This window comes from Rhinoderma darwinii, chromosome 2 (assembly GCF_050947455.1).
Source record: "Rhinoderma darwinii isolate aRhiDar2 chromosome 2, aRhiDar2.hap1, whole genome shotgun sequence".
In the NCBI taxonomy this organism is placed as follows: domain Eukaryota; kingdom Metazoa; phylum Chordata; class Amphibia; order Anura; family Rhinodermatidae; genus Rhinoderma; species Rhinoderma darwinii.
Window position 1 is genome coordinate 77,524,241 of NC_134688.1, and position 25,670 is coordinate 77,549,910.

The 25,670-nt window shown below is 42.9% G+C and overlaps 1 protein-coding gene across 4 annotated transcripts in view; it reads right to left on the reverse strand.

The window, feature by feature from the left end:
* The window catches only part of FNDC3A (fibronectin type III domain containing 3A), a 210,462-nt gene that overhangs the window by 4,506 nt on the left and 180,286 nt on the right, over positions 1-25,670 (reverse strand). For all 4 annotated transcript variants that reach the window (XM_075851793.1, XM_075851794.1, XM_075851795.1 and 1 more), the window contains 14 exons: positions 23,306-23,430; positions 23,036-23,210; positions 18,978-19,064; positions 17,231-17,369; positions 10,342-10,410; positions 7,987-8,105; positions 6,999-7,104; positions 6,258-6,430; positions 5,687-5,800; positions 4,463-4,612; positions 4,078-4,361; positions 3,017-3,229; positions 1,414-1,580; positions 1,144-1,271 (listed from right to left, as the gene is read on the reverse strand). In XM_075851793.1, the coding sequence (XP_075707908.1) occupies positions 1,144-1,271; positions 1,414-1,580; positions 3,017-3,229; positions 4,078-4,361; positions 4,463-4,612; positions 5,687-5,800; positions 6,258-6,430; positions 6,999-7,104; positions 7,987-8,105; positions 10,342-10,410; positions 17,231-17,369; positions 18,978-19,064; positions 23,036-23,210; positions 23,306-23,430 (2,049 nt within the window). The remainder of the gene's footprint in view (positions 1-1,143; positions 1,272-1,413; positions 1,581-3,016; positions 3,230-4,077; positions 4,362-4,462; positions 4,613-5,686; positions 5,801-6,257; positions 6,431-6,998; positions 7,105-7,986; positions 8,106-10,341; positions 10,411-17,230; positions 17,370-18,977; positions 19,065-23,035; positions 23,211-23,305; positions 23,431-25,670) is intronic.

Here is a 25,670-nt window from a genome sequence, read left to right on the forward strand (position 1 = left end):
CCTGTTACCGTTCCTGTATTCCGTATTGTTCCTGTGCCTACCCGCGTTCAAGTGCCATCTGCCACGTCAAGTGTCTTCTGCCACGTGTTTCCTGTTCCAGTTGTTACCTGTTACCTGTTCCTGTATCCCATGCTGTTCTTGTTCCTGTGCCTACTAGTGTTGGAGTCGTGCCACGTCCTTTGTCATCTGCCACGTCCAGAGGAATTCGCCACGTCTGGCGCAACCTGCGGCACCTGTGTCATCCGCCACGTTTGGCGTTGCTTGCTGCACCCATCTGTGCCAGAGCTGCGGCCACTGTCTGGACTACCCAGGTACCCTTGTGCGGGACATTGTATTACTGGGGTTCGCTGTTGTTTGGCCAGCTGCCTCCCCGCTACGGCCTAGTGGGTCCACAAACCTGCAACGTGACTGGGGGCCTTGGAGATGCTTGCTATGATACCCCTTGTGAGTCTCACTTCTACAAGGGACTGGACTGTTCCCACTTGTTAGGGCTCATGCACACGACCAATGTTTTCTTCAGTGTACTATCCGGTTTTTTTGGGGATAGTATACTGAACTATTTATTTATTTAGGGCCATGCACACATCCGTTTTTATTATGGATCCGTGCGTCCGTTCTGCAAATTATAGAACAGGTCCTGTTCTTGTCCATATTTGCGGTCTGTCTCCCCCATTCTAGCGTATTGGTCGGCAAAAAAAAACGGACAGCACAAGGAACCCACTAGGATCTGTGTTTTGCAGTCTGCAAAATGGCAACAGTCATTTGCCTGAGCCCTTAATCCGCTCTCCAGTGCTTTTTTTTCCCTCAGTTTTGGATCATTCAACTAACCATTATAGATAGCGGTACACTGACCCCAACTTACCGAATATTATTTATTGCTGTTACTTATATAGCGCCAACATATCCTGCAGCGCTGTACAGAAGTTGTCCTTATTAACTGTCCCCAGTTGGGCTCACAATATAAATACCCTATCTGTGTATATATATTTATATATTTTTTTTGGAGAAGCCTCGCCACCAATACTGCTTTATTAGTGCTGAACCTCCCGGACAAGTGTTCTGTATATTATTACATTTCTGTATATTTTAGTCCGGCTTTGTTTTGAATCATTATTACGTGTCTGTTACCAACAAGCGGAATACCTGTTTAAAATCTGAGTCTTTTCCGACCATAATTTGTAGAATGTAGATGACTGGATCACCCTTCATAGGGGGCAGGGACTCCCAGATGACTTCGCAGGTGTGATCATTTATTTGGTCTATCCGTGGAGCTGCGAAGTAAACACATGAAGAAAACAAAGTAACACTAGTTTTACTGCAAGAAGACAGAAATCAACAGCTTTTGTGACATCAATAAAATGTTAGATATTTCTCATAGATCTTTTTGCTGCATTAATGAACAGCCTCACTTACCTTTCAAAGCAGATGGGAGAGATTTGGGGGTTGTGAAAACATACTCTGGGGAAAAGGGTCCCTCTCCAGCTTCATTACAAGCCTGAATGCGAAATTTGTATGATGTGGACTCATTTAATCTTTGTACCTTATACGTATGACAAGGGCCTCTGTATAAGGATAGAAACCTGCGGGAGATGATAAAGGAACATGTACAAAGTATTTGAGCGGGTGCCACTTCCAACATGTAAATGTACATCTGAGGAAGGAGCAGAAGTCCAAACTTTCAGGTTTCAGGGATATTTACTATGTACTTTTATGTATTTTTTTAAACTTTTTTTTCTCATAAAAAACACTTAAAGAGGCTCTGTCACCAGATTGTGCAACCCCTATCTGCTATTGCAGCAGATCGGCGCTGCAATGTAGATTACAGTAACGTTTTTATTTTTTAAAAACGAGCATTTTTGGCCAAGTTATGACCATTTTCGTATTTATGCAAATGAGGCTTGCAAAAGTACAACTGGGCGTGTTGAAAAGTAAAAGTACAAGTGGGCGTGTATTATGTGCGTACATCGGGGCGTGTTTACTACTTTTACTAGCTGGGCGTTCTGACGAGAAGTATCATCCACTTCTCTTCAGAACGCCCAGCTTCTGGCAGTGCAGATCTGTGACGTCACTCACAGGTCCTGCATCGTGTCGGCACCAGAGGCTACAGTTGATTCCGCAGCAGCATCAGCGTTTGCAGGTAAGTAGCTACATGGACTTACCTGCAAACGCCGATGCTGCTGCAGAATCATCTGTAGCCTCTGGTGCCGATGTGTCCTCGCTCGTCCGACACGATGCAGGACCTGTGAGTGACGTCACAGCGTGATCTCTGGAGAACACGGCTGTGTCTGCACTGCCAGATGCTGGGCGTTCTGAAGAGAAGTGGATGATACTTCTCGTCAGAAAGCCCAGCTAGTAAAAGTAGTAAAACGCCCCGATGTACGCACATAATACACGCCCAGTTGTACTTTTACTTTTCAACACGCCCAGTTGTACTTTTGCCAGCCTCATTTGCATAAATACGAAAATGGTCATAACTTGGCCAAAAATGCTCGTTTTTTAAAAATAGAAACGTTACTGTAATCTACATTGCAGCGCATATCTGCTGCAATAGCAGATAGGGGTGCAAAATCTGGTGACAGAGCCTCTTTAAGAGTAATTTCTTTACTATCTGCAGTCTTTCAACCCTTCCATCAGGCTATTCAATTGTGGACGTGTACATGAGCAGCCCACCAGGAACGTGCACCCATTAACATAAAACCAGAAGCCATGCTGCCTGGTCTCTGTAATTAAACTATCCACAGGATAGGTGATAAGTCTTTTACTGCTGGGGGTCCCACCGCAGCGCACATGTATGACCACCGCTCCAAGACAGCAGGAGATTAACAGATGGGCTGTACCCATATATAAGGCTGCCAGATTCCACTGACATATCTTTGATGTGTATGGCTAGCTTTAGGGGTGCACCTTATGTAATCGGAGATGATCATACTACTACGTGTGTAGAAACATAGCACAGATTTTCATTTAGCTGTAACATTTCGTAGCACACATGACACCACAGCACGTATCTCCTTACCTTTCACTTTTGTCCTCCATCTGAAGGTGATACTGAATGGAGTCTGTTGGGAGAGCTCTGGACGTACCATCTCCCCACTTCAGCTTAAGGCTCTGGTGACCATACACAGCACATTCCAGACGCGGGGGCTCTGGGGGAAGGGGTTTGGTTTTCAATTTTACAGAGTGGCTGAAAGGACCGGCTCCCAGACTGTTTAGGGCTTGAACCCGAATTCTAATAAGTAGAGAACAAACATATACTGGATGTCAGCAGAAGAGTGGAAACTTTTAAAGATATGTAAATACATATCTTTAAAAGTCTTTAAGAAGACTGTTTAACAGAACTTGAGGTAACTTGCATTGCTACCGATATTTATAGCAGTGTTTAACTTTGAGGCTGTATCAAAAAAATGGGCGCAAACCATTATCTTGGTGATGAACTTGTGGTTCAGAGACAATTCCACGGAAGTGTGCAGATCTTAAGACTTATTAGAGAATATGATGTGCCTCTGAATTATTACAAACACAACACAAAAACTTTGTGCCATAATCCATCATTCAAGCCTATAATATGCTTCTATCAGTGTAAAAAAATGCACTTTATATAAGAAAATGGGGCAGATTTACGAAGACTGGCGTTTTTTAGTCTGAAGCCGCAAGAATAAGATGTGACTAATTTATTAAAAGACAAACACCTCTTAATAAATTTGTTGCATCATCTCCCATCAGTGAGCCAGAAAGCTAAATCTATGCTTGCTACGAGCTGGTGTAGATTTCCCGCTGTGACTTACACCAGTTTTTGTCGTAAATTATAGTGAATTTGTAAAAGTGATTTGTCCCGTCCACTTTAAAAAAAAAAAAAAAGTCAACGGGATGGTGCAAAATGGCAAAAGGTCGCAAATTATTGTGCAAATATGGTGATTTATCCAGTCTCAGCATGGATAAAGGGTCACATGATCAGCATTGTCTAAGAAGGCCTTTGTAGTAGTGTTGGGGTACACTTCTGGGATACAGTACTTTTGACAAGGCACCCATGAATAAAGGGGATTAGGACAGTGTTATGCAATGTACTCTGTACTATACCTGTATGTGGTGTCTGGCTGTAAGTGTTCTATAATGTAGCTTGATGACTTTCCTACGGTGATGGTTTGCTTGTCTCCATAGTCTATACTGTAGCCAGTAATTTCTGAGCCGTGGTCACACGGCCTCTCCCACTGTATAGCAAGGCAGGTGGAAGGAGAATAATGTTGGCTCTCTATTTCATCTTCCTTCATTCCCCAGAGGTTTGTCATGGCTGCCGGTACAGAGGCAGGCGTCAAACACGCGACAACTTCACTGAAAAGGCCTGCGCCAGCAACATTCACAGCCTGCAAGCATGGAAATAAAGCATAAGAGCGTATAAATCACAGTAGCAGAGCAAAGACCGTGGTCTAGCAATAAATAATCTGATAATTGTACATAAACTTGCCTGAACCCTGCAGTAATAGACAATTGCTGGTGAAAGGCCTTTTATTTCGTAAGTAAAGCCGGGTCCACAGAAGCAAATTTGCATGCAGCCTTCCATGCCTCCCCACTCCACCCGGTACTCCGTGATATCCGCACCATTATTATTGGGGGCCTGTGGGATGAACATATAAAATCATTCTTTGAAAATAAAAAAGGAATATCACTCATACTCGGTTTGCTAGTGCACATGAAATTCCAAATTCATTATCCTATCAAAAAACATTAAAAGGGTACAATGGACAGTTTGATCAATTCTACAGAAAAAGAAAGAAAAACCCACAAGGGTCCAGGGGCGTAAACCATTCTAATCATTAGGAGCCCCAGTGTGCGAGACTCTTTAAGCACTTCAGGGGAACTATACAATTCCAGAAGAGTCTCATGCACGGCTCCTATTAATTAGAATGGGACCCTGCATGACTCTTCTGGCATCATATCGTAAACTCTCATGACGTATCCGTTTGACGGATACCATTACAGAGTATGGGTGACGGATGCTATTATTAGGCATCTGTTTAACGTATCCGTAAACCCATAGACTACAATGGTATCAGTTTAACGTTCACGTCATGAAAAGCTATTGAAAAGACCATGACGTATATGTTAAACGTATACCCGTGACGTATGTCATGCAGTGGTATCCATCACTCATAGGCTCTAATGTTTAAAAAACAATATACTGTGAAATATATGTTTTTTTACAGGATTCCGTTGTATGGAACAGTGTAGGCTACTTGAAAGAGCCTCTATTTTGTGGCCATGTGTTGGAAGAACAGTCTTGATCGAAAGTTGGATGGGCTCATTGGTTGCGCTGATACAAGGGATATGAAAGATGGGAATGTAGCGGTTACAAGAAGTATATATATATATATATATATATATATAGTAAAGCATTGAAGGTCATCGGCTAAGTGCTGTGGCAGGAAGTTGTTTGGATCCTGTGACTGTGGTTTATCTACACATAAACCAATGCAAGGGTCACAGCTGCCTGCAGATAAGGGTCAGGCGTCTTTCATCCTCTTCAGTATACCTATTTGGCCGGGCTGACACTGTATAGTTTAGAACACTTATTATACATTTTTTGTTTTGATTTTTGCCTAAAACAACTCTTGAATTCGACTGCACTTAATATGAAAGTGCAATGTGTAAACCCGGCCTTAAAGTCAACAATTGTCGCCTATACTCTTACCTCCCAGTATATAAGTGCACATGTTGCTGATCTGCAGGTTATTTGAGGCGGTTTGCAGTGATCTGGTGGTCCTGGTGCTGTTGTGATTTCACACTTTTCAGATAAAGGTCCAAACTAAGGAATAAGTAAGAAATAATATATAACTTTACAAGCAAAATACTAGCATTAAAGTTACAACCACCTAAAAATGATCGCAATGCGTCAAGGTATGAATATAACATTGACAACAATTTTAGAGCAAAACAGCTGTGACCCGGGACCATTTCACTTTTTGATGGAGAGCAGAGTTCAGAAAGTGTGTTATAACCTCTAATTTCCTATCAGACAATAACTTTTATGACATATCCTAAACCTATTGGTAAAACAGGGGTCCCATGTCGCCTGTTGTGCCTTTCAGCCCTGCCTAACGTGGCCGCTAAGAGTAGGAGAGTCGGCTGCACATTTGTCGGTACTCGCCATCATATTCAATGGGGATTCAAAGAAACAACTGTGAAGAGGGATGAGATATAAAAACAAAGTATTCATATTCTCAAAATCAAATCAATATCGAATATAGCAGAAATACACATACCCCGGCTTTGTTTGCTGCACGTATCCTGAAGCTGTAAGCTTTTCCTGGAAGAAGGCCGCAGACTGTGTGCTCGATCTCATTTCCTTGGTAAACGTCCCTCTGTTCTCCATCACAAGTAGATATCTCTAGGCTGTAGAAGGTGATTGAAGACCCACCATCTACCAGAGGGGGTGCTATAGACATAATAGGTACTTTACATAATAGTGGAGAAATATCTGCCTACAGCTTAAAATAAAGAGAACAAGACATATGTGAAATATGTCCAACACATCTGACCTATTCCTACCAGACAAGCAAGAAGTTTAAAGGAGGGTATAAAACACAATTTGAAAATTGCAATCCCCATAACATAACAATTATTTTCTTAGAGTTGTGCCATTCCTCTGTTGTTCCTCCTGGAATCGTGGGCGTTGCAATTCTTATTGTAAATAGGGTATGTCCCCTACACAATCTGATACTTTATTGGTCAACGTCAGAGTATGTAAAGACTGGCCCTCCTGACAAGGCAAACGGTAACACCCAGTTGTCAATATATTCATACATTTCCGAAAGGAATAACAGAGGAACGCAGGTTTGTTAGAATTGTTTTTTTATGCGGAATGCAAGTATTTATAAAAAAAACATTTTAGGAGTATTGACCTCTAAAATCATCTTAATATGAGTAATATATATAGATTTTTTTTCTGAAACATACACCTCGTGGTTTTATTTAAAGGTAAATTATAATGCTGCTAACATTACCCCATCGTAATTGGACTTCTCTTGCCCGTGGTCTGCCTTGGAGTCTTGGTGGTTGGCAAGGTCCAGGGATCACAGCTGGGGTCTGTACTGTCAACGTTTCGGAATTCTTAAGTCACAAAATAGAAACAAAAAAACATAATAAATAATAGATCACTTCATTAAACTCTTTGTAAACCCCTGAAGCTTTTTTTTTTTTTTTTTACTAAAACAGTGTATCAGTGTCTTGTGCAACTTTAAAATAATTTTTAATAAAAATAAATTACAACTTTTTCCAGATACAGCTTCTATGTATCCGTCAGGTCAGTGGAAGTGACGACTTCGGTGGCAGCAAGCCCTGCATGTCTCTGACACGCAGGATCCATCCGTTATCGATCACATCTAAGTTATGAACTGACGGATTCAGGTTTCAGTGCACGATACAGCTTCTATGTATCTAGGATACATAGAAGCTGTATGTGGAAAAAGTAAAAACTATTTTTAATAACAATAAATTACAAAGTTGCATAAAACGCTAAAAAACACAGTTTTATATTTATAAAAAAAAAAAGGGGGCTTCAAAAGGTTTACATAGCCTTTAAGTATTGCAGACCACACTGACACATACATACACATACAAACACAATTGAAAATCTAAACGAGTCAATCCTTTTAATTAAAACACTGGGCAAAACTGATACACTGTGCTATACCTAGTGAAGGGCCTGAGGGGCGGTGCATGACACAGGGACTCTCGCTTTGGTGTTTGCTGAATCCCTTTGTTATGAACCACTCACTCTGATCCTGCGCTACGCATAACGAGGTGTATAAGTTGTGCTTGGAGTGTTCCTGTGCCTATAATAAGGAATACAGTCCTAGGCATTGATGTATGTCCCAGTACCTGGAGAATTTGGAAACAATAAAAAAAAATAATCTTGAAGTGCATCTGCATTAATGGCTTTTCCATTACAATAAATGAAGCAATTAACCAACCAGATTCAGGTATTCATACCAGGCTTTGTCCACCGTCACTAACGCAGTAGATACGAATCCTGACAGAGCAGCCAGGGCTCAGGTGGTCACACACATGCTCTCGCGCCGGCCCGGTGTACGCAGTGTCCCAATTGCTTCCTGAAAAATTAGATTCGTGCCAATCACAAGCTATTGTTTTACTAACATCTATGCTGTTTTCCTAGAACTACTGAATGATTCTGAGATAATCTAAACCACAACAAAACATCAAAGCCTCCTAGAATCAATATATATATATATATATAAATATATATATATATATATATATCTATCTCATAAGCGTGAGCTCATTGATCGGTATGTACTCACGACTTAACAAAAGACAAGCGGACATACAAACATGGTTATCAGGTGGATTGTGGATTGAACAGACAGCACGTCACAATAGACGGAGGTACCGCCATATCGTAATTACAAAACGTAGAAAACATACAGGAAACAAAAGCTGGATGGTTATACAAATAGGAAACACATAGAAAAGCACCAGACGAAGTAAAACAAAGGAGAAAAATGAAGGTTATTCCTTTTATTATTAATACACGTGAGCGTACACGTGAAAAACCATCATTGATACCAGTGGTAACAAGTCATATATATACACATCATGTCATGGTATTAAATAAGCCTCTGTTTGCACTATTCATTATTACCCTGTTCACAAGGGATTAAATACGTGATCCAGTGAAACTGCCCTCTCTTGGGCTCCCCCGGAATGACATTTTAATGCAATACAGTATTAAACTAAGCTAGCCTATCTTAGGCCGACCATAGGAAATGATTGAGATTCCAGGTCTTCAACTTTTCAGGAAAATCTAAGTGGATCCATCATGAGAAAAACTTGTCCTATTATAATATATATTATATACATTATCTATATATATATATATATATATATATATATATATATATATATATATATATATATATATATATATATATATATACATTATATTACAATGACAAGTCTATTGGGCCATTGTTTCAAACTGCACAAAAAAATATTGTTCCATTAGAAATAGCGTCCTCACCCCCTCATCAAGGATTGCCGGCTGTTGTGTATACAGGCAGAAGCACAGCAGCTGTCAATCATTGGTGAGGGGGCAGGGAGAGGCGAGGAAGAGCACAGCAAACTCAAAACTATATTTCTTAGCGGCACAACATTTTTCAGGCTATTTGAAATAACAGCCCAGCGAACCGGTCATTTTAACATGCTCCCGTTAAATAGCAACATATTCCGGGGACAGATCTTTAAACTCTGTAGTTACCATCAGCCAAAATACCAATAATAACCAATATTTAAATTGCAAAATAACTCAAGCGTAAGACTAGATTCACACGAGCGTTGCGCATCCTGGACGTGAAAAACGGCTGTTTTTTCATGTCCGAGGTGCATCCGTGATTTTCCCTGCGGGATGCGTTATCACGCATCCCCCATAGACTAGAGTCTATGGAGGGATGCGTGAAGCGCAAAAAATAGGACATGTCCTATTTTCTCACGGATCCTACACATGGTCCGTTGAAACAACGGCCGTGTGAACGGCACCATTCAATTACATAGGTCCGTGTGATGGCCGTTGTTTTAACGGCTGTCACACAGACGTATAACACGTTCGTGTGAATAAGGCACGGTGTGAGTTTTTTGGCTCTGAAGTTGAAGCAGAAACTGTGTCGGAATCAGTGCCAAGAAATGCCCAAAATCTCACCCATTGATTACAATGAGAGGCAGAGGCCTCTTTTTTTTCCTCCGGGCGGCTTTTTGCAGTTTGCAGAAAAAAACCCTGGCATACTCTTTCTCCGAGTGGTTTCCACCTCTGACCTATCATTGAAATCAATGGAAGGCAAAATAAACCTGTGGCGCTCGTTTGGAGAGTTTTTTTGCTGCGTTTTTTTTTGCACGCAGTTTTTGCATTTGATTCAATGGTCGCGGGCAAAAAAAACTCAGAGAAAAAAAACAATGACAAACAATGCTGGCAATTCAAAATCGGCAGCAAAATTCATTAAGGAATTTTGAGGCAGATTTTTTTCTGCCTGTCAAAAAACTGTGTGTGAACTAAGCCTAAGAAATCCTAGCCAAGAGTGATCAGCTTCATGGCAGCTTTTGCTGGAGTTCTCCACTGTTGGGCCTCATGGACCGGGCCGGTTGTGGATGGCCAAGTATTTTATCTGACGGACACGGGATATTGCCTTTCTGTACTATACAGCAATGTTTTTGGATGTATTCCAGTGGAGTTGAGTGGTTCTCATTATGATCTATGAAGAGTTTTGTATATTTTCCATTTAGAGCTGTGCAGATACAATAGTAAACTAATAGAACAAGAAATTATGAGATAATTACCGCTTTGCTCTTCAGATATTTCCACAATATATTTAGTAACCGTTGCTCCTCCATTATCTTTTGGTGGATCTAAATAGGGAAATTATTACAGAGAAAATGAGAGAAAAAAATCATCATAAAAAGGGTCAGGTCATTTGTGAAATACATTTTAAAGTTTTTTTCTTGTCTTACAACAGAACTTCATGTTCTTACAGACGACAGAATATTCGTAAAGGGTATATGAACTAGGAAGTTGAATTATATGCAATTCCCTCATATTCTTGTAATGGCAGGAAGGAGGTGAAGGGAACAAGTGAGCCCTAATCTACCCACCGCCCTGTCCCTGCCTACTTGCAACGACCCGCCCTAGGCGACGGGGTACAACTTGGCGGCGGTCCCTACGCTGTCTAAGTACAAGGGAGTACAAACAGGGAACACGCAAGGGAAGGGGCAGTAGCCCACGGAACGCCGCGAGGAAACGGAGCGGTGAATGAGTCAGTCAGGATCAGGATGTAGTGGAGTATACCAACGAGAGCACGGAGCAGGAAGCAAGCCAGGGGCAAAGCGAAGCAGGATAAGCGGAACTGAAGCAAGGCAGAAGCACGGCAAAAGCAGGCTGGAGCAAGGCAGCAGTGGGGCCAGGAATCCAAGAAGAATAACAAGCACTGAGGAAGAGAACACGGCAGGTATAAATGGACAGGGGGCGGAGCTAACTCCGACTGACCAGGCCGCGATAGGCTCTCCCACTCCTGAGCCTGGCACCCTGGTTGGTGGGAGCCGGTGTCAGTCTAAGAGGTCTGGCCTCAGGTGTCGACTGATTAATCCCGGGAGTATACACAGACGTAGTACCTGGCAGATCCTTTACAGTACTCCCCCTTTTATGAGGGGCCACCGGACCCTTACTAAGAGGACCCGGTTTAGTGGGGAAGAGAAGGTGGAACCTCCTGATCAATACCCCAGCGTGAACATCACGAGCAGGTACCCAAGTCCTCTCCTCCGGCCCGTATCCTCTCCAATGGACCAGGTACTGAAGGGAGCCCTGGATCATCCTACTGTCCATAATCTTGGCCACCTCGAATTCCACCCCCTCAGGGGTGAGAACGGGAACAGGAGGTTTCCTCGAGGGGGACCAGGACGGGGAGCAGCGTTTAAGGAGGGAGGCATGGAAGACGTCATGTATGCGAAAGGATGGGGGCAGCTCCAGACGGAAGGATATAGGGTTGAGGACTTCAATGATCTTATAAGGTCCAATAAATCGGGGAGCAAACTTCCTGGACGGGACCTTAAGGCGCAAGTTCCTGGACGACAACCAGACCAGATCCCCGACGACAAACCGGGGGTTAGCAGAACGTCTACTATCAGCCTGAATCTTTTGTACGCTCTGGGAAGCCTCTAGATTCTTCTGAACCTGGGCCCAGACTGTGCACAGTTCCCGATGAACGTCCTCTACCTCGGGATTATTGGAACAACCAGGAGAAACGGAGGAGAACCTTGGGTTAAACCCGAAATTACAGAAAAATGGGGAGACCCCTGACGAGTTACTGACCCGGTTATTCAGGGAAAATTCGGCGAGGGGAAGGAATGAGACCCAATCAAATTGACAGTCAGAGATGAAACACCTTAAATATTGTTCCAGGGATTGGTTAGTCCTTTCCGTTTGGCCATTAGTTTCGGGATAAAAAGGCGGAGGAGAAGGACAGATCAATCTCCAACTTTTTACAAAAAGCTCTCCAAAATAAGGAAACAAATTGTACCCCTCTGTCAGAAACGATATTGACTGGGGCCCCATGGAGACGCAGAATGTGTTTAACAAACAAAGAAGCTAACGTCTTGGCGTTAGGTAGTTTCTTAAGGGGCACAAAGTGGCACATCTTGCTGAAGCGGTCTACTATCACCCACACCACCGACTTGCCCTGAGATGGAGGCAAATCGGTGATAAAATCCATGGAGATATGGGTCCAAGGTCTCTGGGGAATGGGCAAGGAACGTAGTAAGCCCGCAGGTCGGGACCTAGGGGTCTTGGACCTAGCACAAACCTCACAAGCGGCGACGTAAGCCCTAACGTCTTTAGGCAACCCAGGCCACCAATAGTTTCTGGTAATGAGGTGTTTGGTACCCAAGATGCCAGGATGACCAGATAGTGCAGAGTCATGGTTTTCCCTGAGTACCCTTAGCCGGTATTGCAGGGGGACAAACAGTTTGTCCCCAGGGAGGTTCCCGGGAGCTGAACCTTGATCAGCCGCGATGTCAAAAGCTAAATCAGAATCAGTGGCAGAAACGATTATACCAGGGGGTAAAATACAAGCAGGATCCTTCTCGGAAGGAGGATTGGCCATGAAACTACGTGACAGTGCATCAGCCTTAATATTTTTGGACCCAGCCCTATAGGTAACCAAGAAATTAAATCTGGTAAAGAATAGTGCCCAACGAGCTTGTCTAGGATTAAGCCTCCGGGCAGATTCTAGGAAAACCAGATTCTTGTGGTCAGTAAGGACCGTTACCTGGTGTCTGGCCCCCTCCAGGAAGTGACGCCACTCTTCAAAAGCCCATTTAATGGCTAAAAGTTCGCGGTTGCCAATATCATAGTTACTCTCCGTGGGCGAAAACTTCCTAGAGAAGTAAGCACAGGGGCGGAGATGGGTGAGGGAGCTGGTACCCTGGGACAAGACGGCCCCCACTCCCACCTCGGATGCGTCAACCTCCACAATAAATGGCTCCCTTTGGTTGGGCTGAACCAGCACGGGGGCCGAGATAAAGCACTTCTTGAGGGTCTCAAAAGCCTGGACGGCCTCAGGGGGCCAATGGAGGACATCAGCACCCTTGCGAGTAAGGTCCGTAAGAGGCTTAGCGACGACCGAGAAGTTGGCAATAAATCTCCTGTAATAGTTAGCAAACCCCAAAAAACACTGTAGCGCCTTCAGGGAGGCAGGTTGGACCCATTCTGCCACAGCCTGAACCTTGGCAGGGTCCATGCGGAATTCATGAGGAGTGAGGATTTGACCTAAAAATGGTATCTCCTGTACCCCAAACACACATTTTTCGGTCTTCGCAAACAGATTATTTTCCCGGAGGACCTGGAGGACCTTCCTGACATGCTCCACGTGGGAGGACCAGTCCTTGGAAAACACCAGTATGTCATCAAGGTACACTACAAGAAAATTACCCAGGTAATCTCTCAGAATTTCATTAATAAAATTCTGGAAGACGGCAGGGGCATTACACAACCCAAAGGGCATGACCAGGTATTCGAAATGACCTTCGGGTGTGTTGAACGCAGTTTTCCACTCATCCCCCTCTTTGATGCGGATAAGGTTATATGCCCCCCGTAGATCGAACTTAGAAAACCATTGGGCCCCCTGAACCTGATTAAAAAGATCCGGAATTAAAGGAAGGGGATACTGGTTCCTTACGGTGACCTTATTCAGGTTCCGATAATCAATGCACGGCCTAAGACCACCATCCTTCTTCCCCACGAAGAAGAAACCAGCACCTACAGGAGAAGTCGAGGGGCGAATGAAACCCTTGGCCAGGCATTCTTGGATATACTCCCTCATAGCTTCACGTTCAGGACATGAAAGATTAAATATCCTACCCTTAGGAAGCTTGGCACCAGGCATCAAATCGATGGCGCAATCGTAATCTCTATGAGGGGGCAACACCTCGGAGGCCTCCTTAGAAAACACATCAGCGAAGTCCTGAACAAACTCAGGAAGCGTGTTTACCTCCTCCCGGGGAGAAATAGAGTTAACCGAAAGACATGACATCAGGCATTCACTACCCCATTTGGTGAGATCCCCAGTATTCCAATCAAACGTGGGATTATGCAGCTGCAACCAGGGAAGACCTAATACCAGATCGGACGATAATCCCTGCATCACCAGTACAGAGCACTGCTCCAAATGCAAGGAGCCAACAAGGAGTTCAAAAACAGGAGTATGCTGAGTAAAATAGCCATTAGCAAGAGGAGTGGAGTCGATACCCACTACCGGGATAGGATAAGGCAAATCAATAAAAGGCATTTTTAGAGACATAGCAAATTCCACAGACATGATATTAGCAGATGAGCCAGAATCCACGAAGGCACTGCCAGTGGCAGACCGGCCAGCAAACGAGACCTGAAAGGGAAGCAAAATTTTATTGCGTTTCATATTAACGGGAAATATCTGTGCGCCCAAGTGACCTCCCCGATGATCACTTAGGCGCGGAAGTTTTCCGGCTGTTTATTCTTGCGCCTGGGACAGGTGTTCAGTAGATGCTTGTCGTCCCCACAATAGAAGCAGAGACCATTCTTCCTGCGAAACGCTCTACGTTGTCGAGGGGACATGGAGGCCCCGAGTTGCATAGGTACCTCCGAGTCCTCCGTGGAAGAGCGAGGAGACGGGACCTCCGGGGGAATCGCAGGAAGTCAGAGGGGAACACATTGAAACGTTCAAGCGGACGTTCCCTGAGACGTCGGTCAAGTCGTACTGCTAGTGCCATAACCTGGTCTAGGGAGTCAGAAGAGGGGTAGCTAACCAGCAGATCCTTCAGGGCGTCAGATAATCCTAACCTAAACTGGCACCTTAGGGCCGGGTCGTTCCACCGAGAAGCTACGCACCACTTTCTAGAATCAGAACAGTATTCCTCAACAGGTCTCCTACCCTGACGTAAGGTCACCAGCTGACTCTCGGCTAAGGCAGTCCTGTCAGTCTCGTCGTAAATGAGTCCGAGGGCAGAGAAAAAACGATCAACGGAGGAAAGTTCAGGGGCGTCAGGAGCCAAGGAGAAGGCCCACTCTTGGGGGCCTTCCTGGAGTCGGAATATAATGATACCCACCCGCTGGTTCTCGGAACCTGAGGAGTGAACCGGTCATGTAACTTGAGGTCGGGTTCTAGAGGTGAGGTGAGGGGTACTACTAAGGCAGCGTCACCCTGGTTGACCCTCTGAGCCAGGGCCTGGACCTGTAGGGAGAGGCCCTGCATCTGCTGGGTCAGGGTCTCAAGGGGGTCCATGATAGCGTCAGCGTAGGAGAAATGGTAGACTAGGTATGGGCTTGTTATTATGTAATGGCAGGAAGGAGGTGAAGGGAACAAGTGAGCCCTAATCTACCCACCGCCCTGTCCCCCTACTTGCAACGACCCGCCCTAGGCGACGGGGTACAACTTGGCGGCGGTCCCTACGCTGTCTAAGTGCAAGGGAGTACAAACAGGGAACACGCAAGGGAAGTGGCAGTAGCACACGGAACGCCGCGAGGAAACGGAGCGGTGAATGAGTCAGTCAGGATGTAGTGGAGTATACCAACGAGAGCACGGAGCAGGAAGCAAGCCAGGGGCAAAGCGAAGCAGGATAAGCGGAACTGAAGCAAGGCAGAAGCACGGCAGAAGCAGGCTGGAGCAAGGCAGCAGTGGGGCCAGGAATCCAAGAAGAATAACAAGCACTGAGGAAGAGAACACGGCAGGTATAAATGGACAGGGGGCGGAGCTAACTCCGACTGACCAGGCCGCGATAGGCTCTCCCACTCCTGAGCCTGCCACCCTGGTTGGTGGGAGCCGGTGTCAGTCTAAGAGGTCTGGCCTCAGGTGTCGACTAATTAATCCCGGGAGTATACACAGACGTAGTACCTGGCAGATCCTTTACAATTCTACTACCAATAATATAATTACTTGCTACAAAAGTCCAAAGTGTGAGCTCCACAAGCAAACCATAGGCCACTGTAAACGGAGATCAACATTTGCCCTTAAAGCGAACTAGCTGGTAAGAGTATATAAGAGAATTACACATAACGCAAATCCTTAAAGGGTTATTCCAACCTTAGACATTTATGGCATATCCAGGAGATATGCCATAAACGTCTGATAGATGTGGGTCCCGGGACTCGACCCGATCTCCAGAACAGGGGTCGCCCGGCAGAGAATTAATAAAGAGGTGGTCGCGTACATGTGACAGGCTCTCTCCATTCCTTCTGAGGGAGTTCTAGAAACAACCAAGCACACTGGGTCCGCATCTTTAAGACATTTATGGCATATCCCATGGATATGGCATAAATATTTAAGATGGCAATAAACCTTTAACATAAAAGTAATAAAGATACTAATTATTAACTTAATTTATATAGAAGGCAATATATTCCACATCCATTTACAATTAGAGAAAGTAAAATGTGCGCCATCAAAACCTGTGAGAAACCTGTCTAGGATAGATTTGCTCTGATCCAAGAAAGACCTTATAGTTTATCTTTACATTTGAGCATTATTTTACAATTTACAATTTGAAATGTTAAATACTTTTGTGTCAAAAAAGACAAAAGTATAATAGTTATGATACCTTTATTGGCTAACCATAAAAGTTCTATACGCAGCTTTCAGAGCACACAGGCCCCTTCTTCAGGCAGGTTAACAAATTTACTTTTAGAATCAGAGTAAATAAAACATTTTGTTAAAAAAAAAAATGCATTACATGTAAGTTACAGTCTGGGTTCTGGTCCAGAGCTGCAATTACAATTCTGCTGGATGAAATCTCCTAGCATTTCTTGGTGGCTTAATGTCTGCAAAAGGCTGCTTTCACACGAGCGTAATATGGGCATTTTTCCCTATGATGCTGTTAGTTCAATTAGACAGGCCTTGCGGCCATATTACGCATATATGAAACCGGCCTAAACCTTTATTTTTGATCTGCATTCTAGGAAGTGTAGTCACTGTACAGCAATCTAACTGTCCCTCTACATTGTAGGAGCTCAGCTAAGCGGTTTCCAACGACAACCAGCAAAATTGTGAATGCAGCTCTGGGATAGAATACCGGCTGTGACTAAAGAGTAATGAAAAATAAGTAATGCAATGTATTTACAAAGTTACCTAAAGTTTATATCTATATATAAACCCCAAAATGGCGCTCAAATAAAACATAGAGGGACAAATCAATCAGCAGCACTTACCCCAAACTATGCGGAAGTTCTGTGCGTGGACCTTTCCTTTGACAGAAGGCTTTGAGGGTGCACCTGGCCTGTCTGGAAGGGTCACAAACTCCACCACCTCGCTTGGACCGCTCTTCCCTTCTGAGTTATATGCAATAACCTAGAATTAGGGTTCCAGATTGAAAAACGGTAGACACAACCAACAGATGCATGCAGCTTCCAACATATAACTACTGTGTAAATTCTTTGAAAAAACGGAACCCCGTGAGGTGCTGCTACTCAGGAAGGATACAGTGGTAGTAATAAATGATACTTTATTGTTGTAGGCTGCGCGTTTCAATGCCGCACCGGCATCTTCCTCAGGCCACACATACAACATATAACTACAGCATTAAACTACAGAGCTTCTAGCATCCGCAAGGACTGTGTAAAGTCAATGCTGCCGGCTGCTAATAACTCTGCAGTTAGAGACAGAACGGCCATTAGTGCTGTAATATTCGTATACCCTATTAGGGAATTCTGAGTTTATAGAGGGGAGTACTCTTTTCAGGATTTGTATTTCTTGGCCAGAGTGGAGAGGGGATACCCATTGATTTGATCGGCACCATGTAATGCTTAAATTTGCCCTGTGGTGGCGCTGCAGGGAAATTGAACACCTGCCAGGTTTTCCTACAGATAACAGCTATAATCACCGATCAGTTTGTCATAAACTTATTGCCAAGGGACCCTTTAAATAAGTAGGGATTGTTCAAAATGGAGACCCCATTTAACTGTCCTGCCTGTCACATGGAGGAAAAACTGGGATAACCAGTCTCGTTCTCTGACTAAATAATAGCTATGTAGGATCAAAAGTGGATTTATTTTTACCCTGTGGAGCTTTTATGTATTTATTTATTAAGATAAAGGAAATGACTGGGAACAATCAGCACTTCAGTGTGAGGACCATAAAAAACAACTTCCAAAATATCAGCGCGACAATTTCCGTAAGAAACAGAATAATGTAAATAACGGAAGGGCTGGATCCATCAAATGACAGACACCAACAGCACAGGACGAAACCCATCAACTATTAGGGATTAGTCGGGTTTCCGTCATATTGCTGGACAAAATAATGCTGCATACTGTGCTATTTTTTCCGGCAAATATGACGGAACCTGCGTTGACGGCTTCTCTTTCCTTCTCCCTCCCTCTCAAATATAAATTATATATATCATGTTAATAGGGGAATCAGGACGAAGAACTGTTGGCTGATTGAATGCTTAGCGGAGTTATTATACTACGTGTATGAGAACTTTTAGGCGCTAAAAGTGTTTTACCATCAGTCCATGGGAGGTATGAGGGAAGAACTGCGCAAACTGCACAAAATCATGGCCACCTCTATAGTAACGTTAATGAAACAAGTGGCCACTGGCAGAAGCTTTGCAATGACAAACGGGGGTCAGGGGTTATGCGGATAGGACTGCGAATATATGAATATACAGTTGATATGCCATAAATGCTCGAGATAGGAATACCCCTTTAAAGTAAATAATTGCTACCATGTCATCTAGAGGAATTCAGTGGGTTTGGCCTGCCAAATGTGGGCTGTCTGCTGGAATGCCACAAATACAACAATAAGGTTTATTAAATACAGGGAGGTTGTGTATATGTTAATAGAAAACAAAATGACCTAAAACACTTTGAATGATGTCCCACACACATAACAAAAAACACAAAATACATTGATTAACCCTATTGGATGTATAAAAGTACAGGAGAATGGACCTACCCTAAACCTGTATTTTGTGCTGCGTCTCAGGTTCATTACTGTGAATGTAAGGTCATCTCCATTATATTTTGGCTTGAATCCATAGCCCTTTGAAAAAAAACAACATTAACATGACTTACAGAAATTTATTACAAAACCAATGTAAAAAAAAAACTATATTTTTTACAGATTGGCAGAAGTAATTATGTACGTTCACACCTGGCAGAAATGCTGTAGATTTTACCTGCGGATTCATACAGTTTAAATTCCCTGCGTAACGCCCCATGCACAGAACTGTATTTTCATCTATCCGTAAACTGTTCGTAAATATGGATCCGTAGTCATCCGTAACTTATCCGTATATACGGAACGGTATCTGCAAATACGGTCCGTAATGCATCCGTATTTGATCCATATATACGGATCCGTAAAAAAAAGAGGGAGGCTGCAAATGATGTCACCAACATGTTGCATAGCAACGCTTCCATAAATATAGACGGTTTATGGATGCACATCAGTAGCCGTCCAGATTTACGGAAGTGCCCATAGACTTCTATGGGAGAGTCCGTGCTGTTATTACGGATAAGAATATAACAGGTTCTATAATTTTTTCAGGACGGACACCCATCCGGAAAAATACGGAAAGGTCTCCGTGGCCAATAGAAATGAATGGGTCCGTAATTACGGATAAAATATAAGGTCATGTGCATGGGGCCTAATACAGTACTAGGCAAGTGGATGAGATTTTACAAAATCTCACGCATTGGCTTTGAAAATTTTCCGTGTGGAATTTGACTTGAGGTGCAGAATTGAAAGTCTGCAGTATGTCAATTCTGATGCAGATTGTGTACGGTTTCTTGCCGATTTTCCACATTGACTTTAATTGGGAAGAGAAAGCTCGCAATTAAATCCTCACAGAATCTAGTGTTGTGGATGGATCCACAGCAAAATCCGCAACTGAGGATTTAAAAAAAAAAAAAATAGATTTTTTTTTTCCTTTCAAGTACTAACTGCAATACGAGCGGCAAATTCAGCGCTGAAATAATCTGCAGCAAATCCAACGTGTGTGGACTTCATGAATTGTTTATACCAACCTTCCACCCTTCTATTTTATATGGGGCAGTCTAAAGTCAAAGACCACACAATGGGTTGTCCTCAGTTGGGACCTTATTGTAATTCTGAGGACGATCAGACTTGGTTTGAGCAGATTGTAGGTTCGATATATGAATAGTGGAATGGACTGTATGCTCCGTACCAGAGTTGTCCATCTATTAGCGGGTGTTGTGCAGGCTATTTCTGACCAAAGCCTCTGAAAACACATAACGGTCTCACCTTAGATTTGCCTCGGTATTCCAATACCGTCAATTATACTATTAATGTGTAAAAGAATGGATTATTTTCTGTTGCTAGGCAAAGCAATGTTCTTTCACTTAATGTTATTATACATCAGTAACATAAATGGTGTAAATAGCGCGAGCATGCCAGGACATCAACAAGTCACGGTAATAATAATATTTATTTTCTTTATCATACAAACTTTATCATCTCAAGCTTTTTTCGCATCTGCAATCTGGATTTCGGAACGCAGTGCCGGATCCTTTGTACAGATAGCACCAGCGCCTGACAAACCCCATCAACTCGCAGGACGCAGTGTCGGAACCTTTGCACAAATACCACTGGTGCCCGACGGACTCAATTGACTTGCAATGGGATCGGTCGGGTTCCATTGTGGCCTCCGTCTCAGATTCCATCATATTTGACAGGAAAGTTAGAGCTGCATGTAGCGCTGGTATTCCCCGTAAACGATGCACACCTCCAGGGAATCCGATAAACCCAATTGGATACGTCGGGCACCGGTGATATCCGTTATGTGACAGTTCCAGATGTGTTCTGGTTTCCGTTTCAAACCACGACGCAAGTGTGAACAGAGACTTAACGGCACAATAAAAATGATGTTCGATCCATGCACCTATTCTATTACTGAACATTATACAGTACAAGAAGAAAACCTTATGAACATGTTCTCCACTAGGAAAATCTAACAATTGGGCTTGTATCATGCGATTTCGATTTTTGTTTTGACTTTTTTTTTTTTTATTAAACATGAAAAAACAAGAATGGGGTGCACTGGTCATTTATTGGACAACATAGCAGGGAAGTTGGGGGGTATAGGGTTATCGGTCATAAACATGACATTGATCAGTCCTGGATCCCTATGCTTGGCTGTCAAGGGGAAAGGTGATGTAGGAAAAGAGAACCATCCTATATGACGTGAGAAGTGCGAAATATCCCCAGCTTTTGAGAAGAAGAAACAGATCAGTCCTGTAGACATATATTCAGATACACCTCCCATTATAAAACGTATATATTATATAGGAACTCATGTACTTCGTGGCCATTAAGCAAAATATAAACCAAGTATGAAAACTGAAAAGAAATAAAATCTCTAGTTAGTGGTGGCACAGTACAACATGAACGGATTACAAAGTTTGTCATTTATTTAGTGCCAAACCATCTCTCTGCTGGACAATTACATCTACATCTGTTCCCAATGAGGAATACCTCACCCCCTACCAAAACAGTCTAGTAATACTCAAATTTCAGAAAATATTACATAAACCAGTTCACAATAAGGAATAAGAAGATTTCCCTGTCAATTTTTGGAGGGCATTCGGGGCAAGTCACCACTACGCAAGGGGAATTCGCCTCCACCAGGGCCGAAACACAAGCCTTATATATTTTTACATATCTCAGTTTTGCTGCGATTTTCAGCAAATCGCAACAAAAATGTTGTAAGTCACCACTAATGCCAATCACTGGCATCCCGCGGTGATGGCAGTATGTATGGCACATCATCGCTCCTGGAAAGTAATCAAAGACCGGCGGGGGATCATCTGAGCATTGGCGCTACAGTGCCGGGACATGTAACAGGTGAGTACGGTTTTTATTTTATAACTTGCAGCTGCTAGTTATTTTTTTTAAACTCGCGGACAAACCCTTTACTTACCGCTCCTCCTCACTTCCGGGCACGTCCGTACTAGGTCTTGATGCCATCTAGCTCCGCATTTAAGGTCTTGATGCTGGGCAGTACCTATTGCAGCAGTGCCTGGAGATGAAGGGGGCCCATGCGCAAGAAGCAGTAAGTAAATGGAGGGGTCTGGTCTGTGGATTTTTCGGATTGTGGACAGTTTTGCTAGATCCACAGGATACATCTGACACATCTGCAAAATGTGGTCTGAGGTCTGAATTTACTTACGGGTCTGCAATCATTTTGAAGCCTAATGTAGAGGCCTGAATAAATTTGGGGATTCTGATAGTGAACCCCCAGACAATAACTACCTATTTGTGCACTACTGCTGCCTTTAATAAAATATTTAATAATGGTGGGCCACACCAGAATATTTGCCCAGAGGCCTCCTCTAACCTTAATCCGGCTCTATTCATATTTTTTTCTTACCTATTTCTTCAACAGGCAAAGGGAAATACCAAAAGCCATTTTTTTTTTTTATTACATAAAATGCATCAAAAAAAGTGTCGGTCGTTCGCGACGTTTTTTCACTCTCCCATTGATTTCAATGGGGTTTTTGAGGTGGAAAACACGTTGCGTTTTTTTTCTGCTCGCGGGAAAAAAAAACGCCTTCACCTCCCATTGAAAATAATGGGAGGCAATTTCAGCCATTTTTCGCCATGGCAAAAAACGATAAACACTTTTAAAAACTGTGTCGGAAGATGCCTACAAACACACAATTAATAAATTAGGTGTATGCCATGCACACAATTTTTTTGACACGTTTTCCTTAGTAAATTTTCCCCAATGTGCTTCAGCTTGAACTACAATAATGAAATAGCTGCATTTCGTGAATCATGTGTCACTGAGCATTTTCTGTAGAAATCAAAAGTCAAGATGATTAATTAACTTGTTAATGGTTATTAAAATTATTTGATGACCTGAAGGAAGGTACCAAAGTATTCTGCTTGCAAAAAAGCATATCAAAGGCGCCAACAAGATGTGATAAGATATATATTTTATATAATTATTATTAAGAATCAGTTAAGTGAGTTTCTTTACAGACACATACCGAGGTTTCTTCTTCCATTTCCAAAATATAAGAAATCCCTTCATCAGACGGTGTACCTGAGGGTTTAGTCCACTGCAGTGACAACCAACTTATTCCGGCTTTAATGAGTATTGGACTTGCTGGCACTGTCGGAGCACTGCCTGAGGTGTAGAACAGAACTTCTTCACTAAATCCACTGAGAACGATACAAAAGAGGGAGATGTACTCCCATGAGCACAATGTAGACCTAGAAGAGCTGCTGCGTCATATTGTAGCTGACAGGTGACTTACCTCATGCCCATGTCATTTTTTGCTGCAAGTCTGAATGTGTATCCCATTGCTGGAGACAGTTTTGTTACTCTAAATTGCTTCTGAAGCCCATAGTAACATTGACAGAATTCTTGACATCCTTTTCCCTGGAGAAAACACAAAAATAAAATTGGTATTAATAAATCAACAATTTTATATATATTTTCCATGCAGATTTATTATTAAGTGAAATAATAATACATTAGTCTTTTACAGTCTTAGAAACACAATTAAAGGATTGGAAAAAACAAAAGAAAAATATTTTCTGACACTGAAAATCCTTTGCAGTCTTCCTGTATTTTCTAGGTAATACATTAATACTGTTATATTGAATGGGTGTGTAATATAGCCTATAGGTATAATGTGCCTTGTCTATTCTCTTAGAATTCATAGTGAAATCCTTTAAAAGTGGCACGATTATTTCATCTGGGTCTCCCAACCAAAGTGATGCCAAGAGACGCTGCCAGCGCATTGGTAGTACAGTTGCCGGGTCCTCCTGGCTACAGCTCGTATTCTTTTTAATAGGAGCTGTGCAGGAGAGGTTTTGGGCATGGTACATTTGCCTAGGTCACTGTACCACCCAATGTGCTGGCCGCTGAAAAGATCAAATTACATTTAAAGTGTCAATATAATTTCAACTGGTTAACTGACATGAATAGTGCGGTCTCCCTGATTCCAGTGCTGGTTTCCTTTTTTTCCTGGATTTCCCACATTCCAGAGATTTTTCCCACTATTGTGTTGCCTCCCTATCTGCTAATTTGCTGTAGTTAGCCAATGGGGTGGAGCTAGCTTCCCTGTCTCTGATGCTGACCAATCAGCGCGAGGCAGCTTGAGGGTAATTTACACCCTGTTGGCTAACTACAGCAGATTATTTTATAGGGAGCTAACACAACAGTTGGCCATATCTCTGCAACGGAGGGCGGGGGAGTCCAGGACAAAAAAATAAAAACAGCGCTGAAATCAGGGAGACGGCGCTATTCAGGTCAATAAACCAGTTCAACTTATATCACCTATTGACAGGTTCTCGTTCAGTAAAATGCAACAAATGTAACAATTTTTTACTACTTTTATTTTTATTATAGTTTTCAACTTTATAAATGGAAGCAAAACATAGGTAACTAATATACTTAATTTACATCGTAACCTAATGAAGCTCTGTGTGTAAAGCAATGACCAGAGGACCGCATGCGCACCGCTCTGCATACATATAAGGATTAGTAGCTAAAAGGGAATTAATCTTGGAGCTATTGAAGAAGTTTAACCCCTTAAGGACACAGTCTGTTTTCACCTAATGGACCAGGTCATTTTTTTCTAATTTGACGTGTCACTTTATATGATAATAACTTTGGAATGCTTTTGTTTTTTCAAGCGATTCTGAGAATGTTTTCTCGTGACACATTGTACTTTAAGTTAGTGGTAAAATTTGGTCGATATATTCAGTGTTTATTTGTGAAAAATACCAAAATGTAGAGAAAATTTGCAAAAATTTGCATTTTTCTTAATTTAAATGTATCTACTTGTAAAACAGATAGTAATACCACACAAAATAGTTACTAGTTAACATTTCCCATATGTCTACTTTATGTTGGCATAGTTTTCTGAACCTTCTTTTCTTTTTCCAGGACGTTACAAGACTTAGAACTTTAGCAGCAATTTCTCACATTTTCAAGAAAATTTGAAACCGCTATTTTTTCAGGGACCAGTTTAGTTCTGAAGTGGCTTTAGGGGCCTTATATATTAGAAACCCCCTATAAAAGACCCCATTTTAAAAACTGCACCCCTCAAAGTATTCGGAAAAGCATTTAGAAAGTTTCTTAACCCTTTTGGTGTGTCACTGGAATTAAAGCAAAGTGGATGTAATGTCGGGGTAGGGAGACAGACAGGTGAGCCCTAATCTACCCGGCACTCAGTACCTGCCTACTTGCACGGCCCGTCCTAGGCGACGGCGTACAACTGGGCGACGGTCCCTACGCTCAATATGTGCACGACAGACAAACAGACAAGGGTACATCGAAGCTAAAGGAAATGGGGCAGTTGCCCACGGCAACACCGTGAGCAACAGGAGTAGTGAACGAGCCGAGTCAAACCAGGAGTGTACGAGGTACCAAACGCTAGAGCAGGAGCGTAGTCAGTAAAACCAGGGTCAACATGAAGCAAGGTCAGTAGTAATAGCAGGAGCAGCAGAGCCAGGAAACAGGAAAGAATCACAAGCAAAGAACAGCAGGAAATGAAGGTATAAATAGACCGAGGGCGAGAGCTAGAACCGTCTGGCCAGGCTGTGATAGGTTCTCCCACTCCACAGCTTACCAGCCTGAGTGGTAGCAGATCGAGTCACTCTATCAGACCT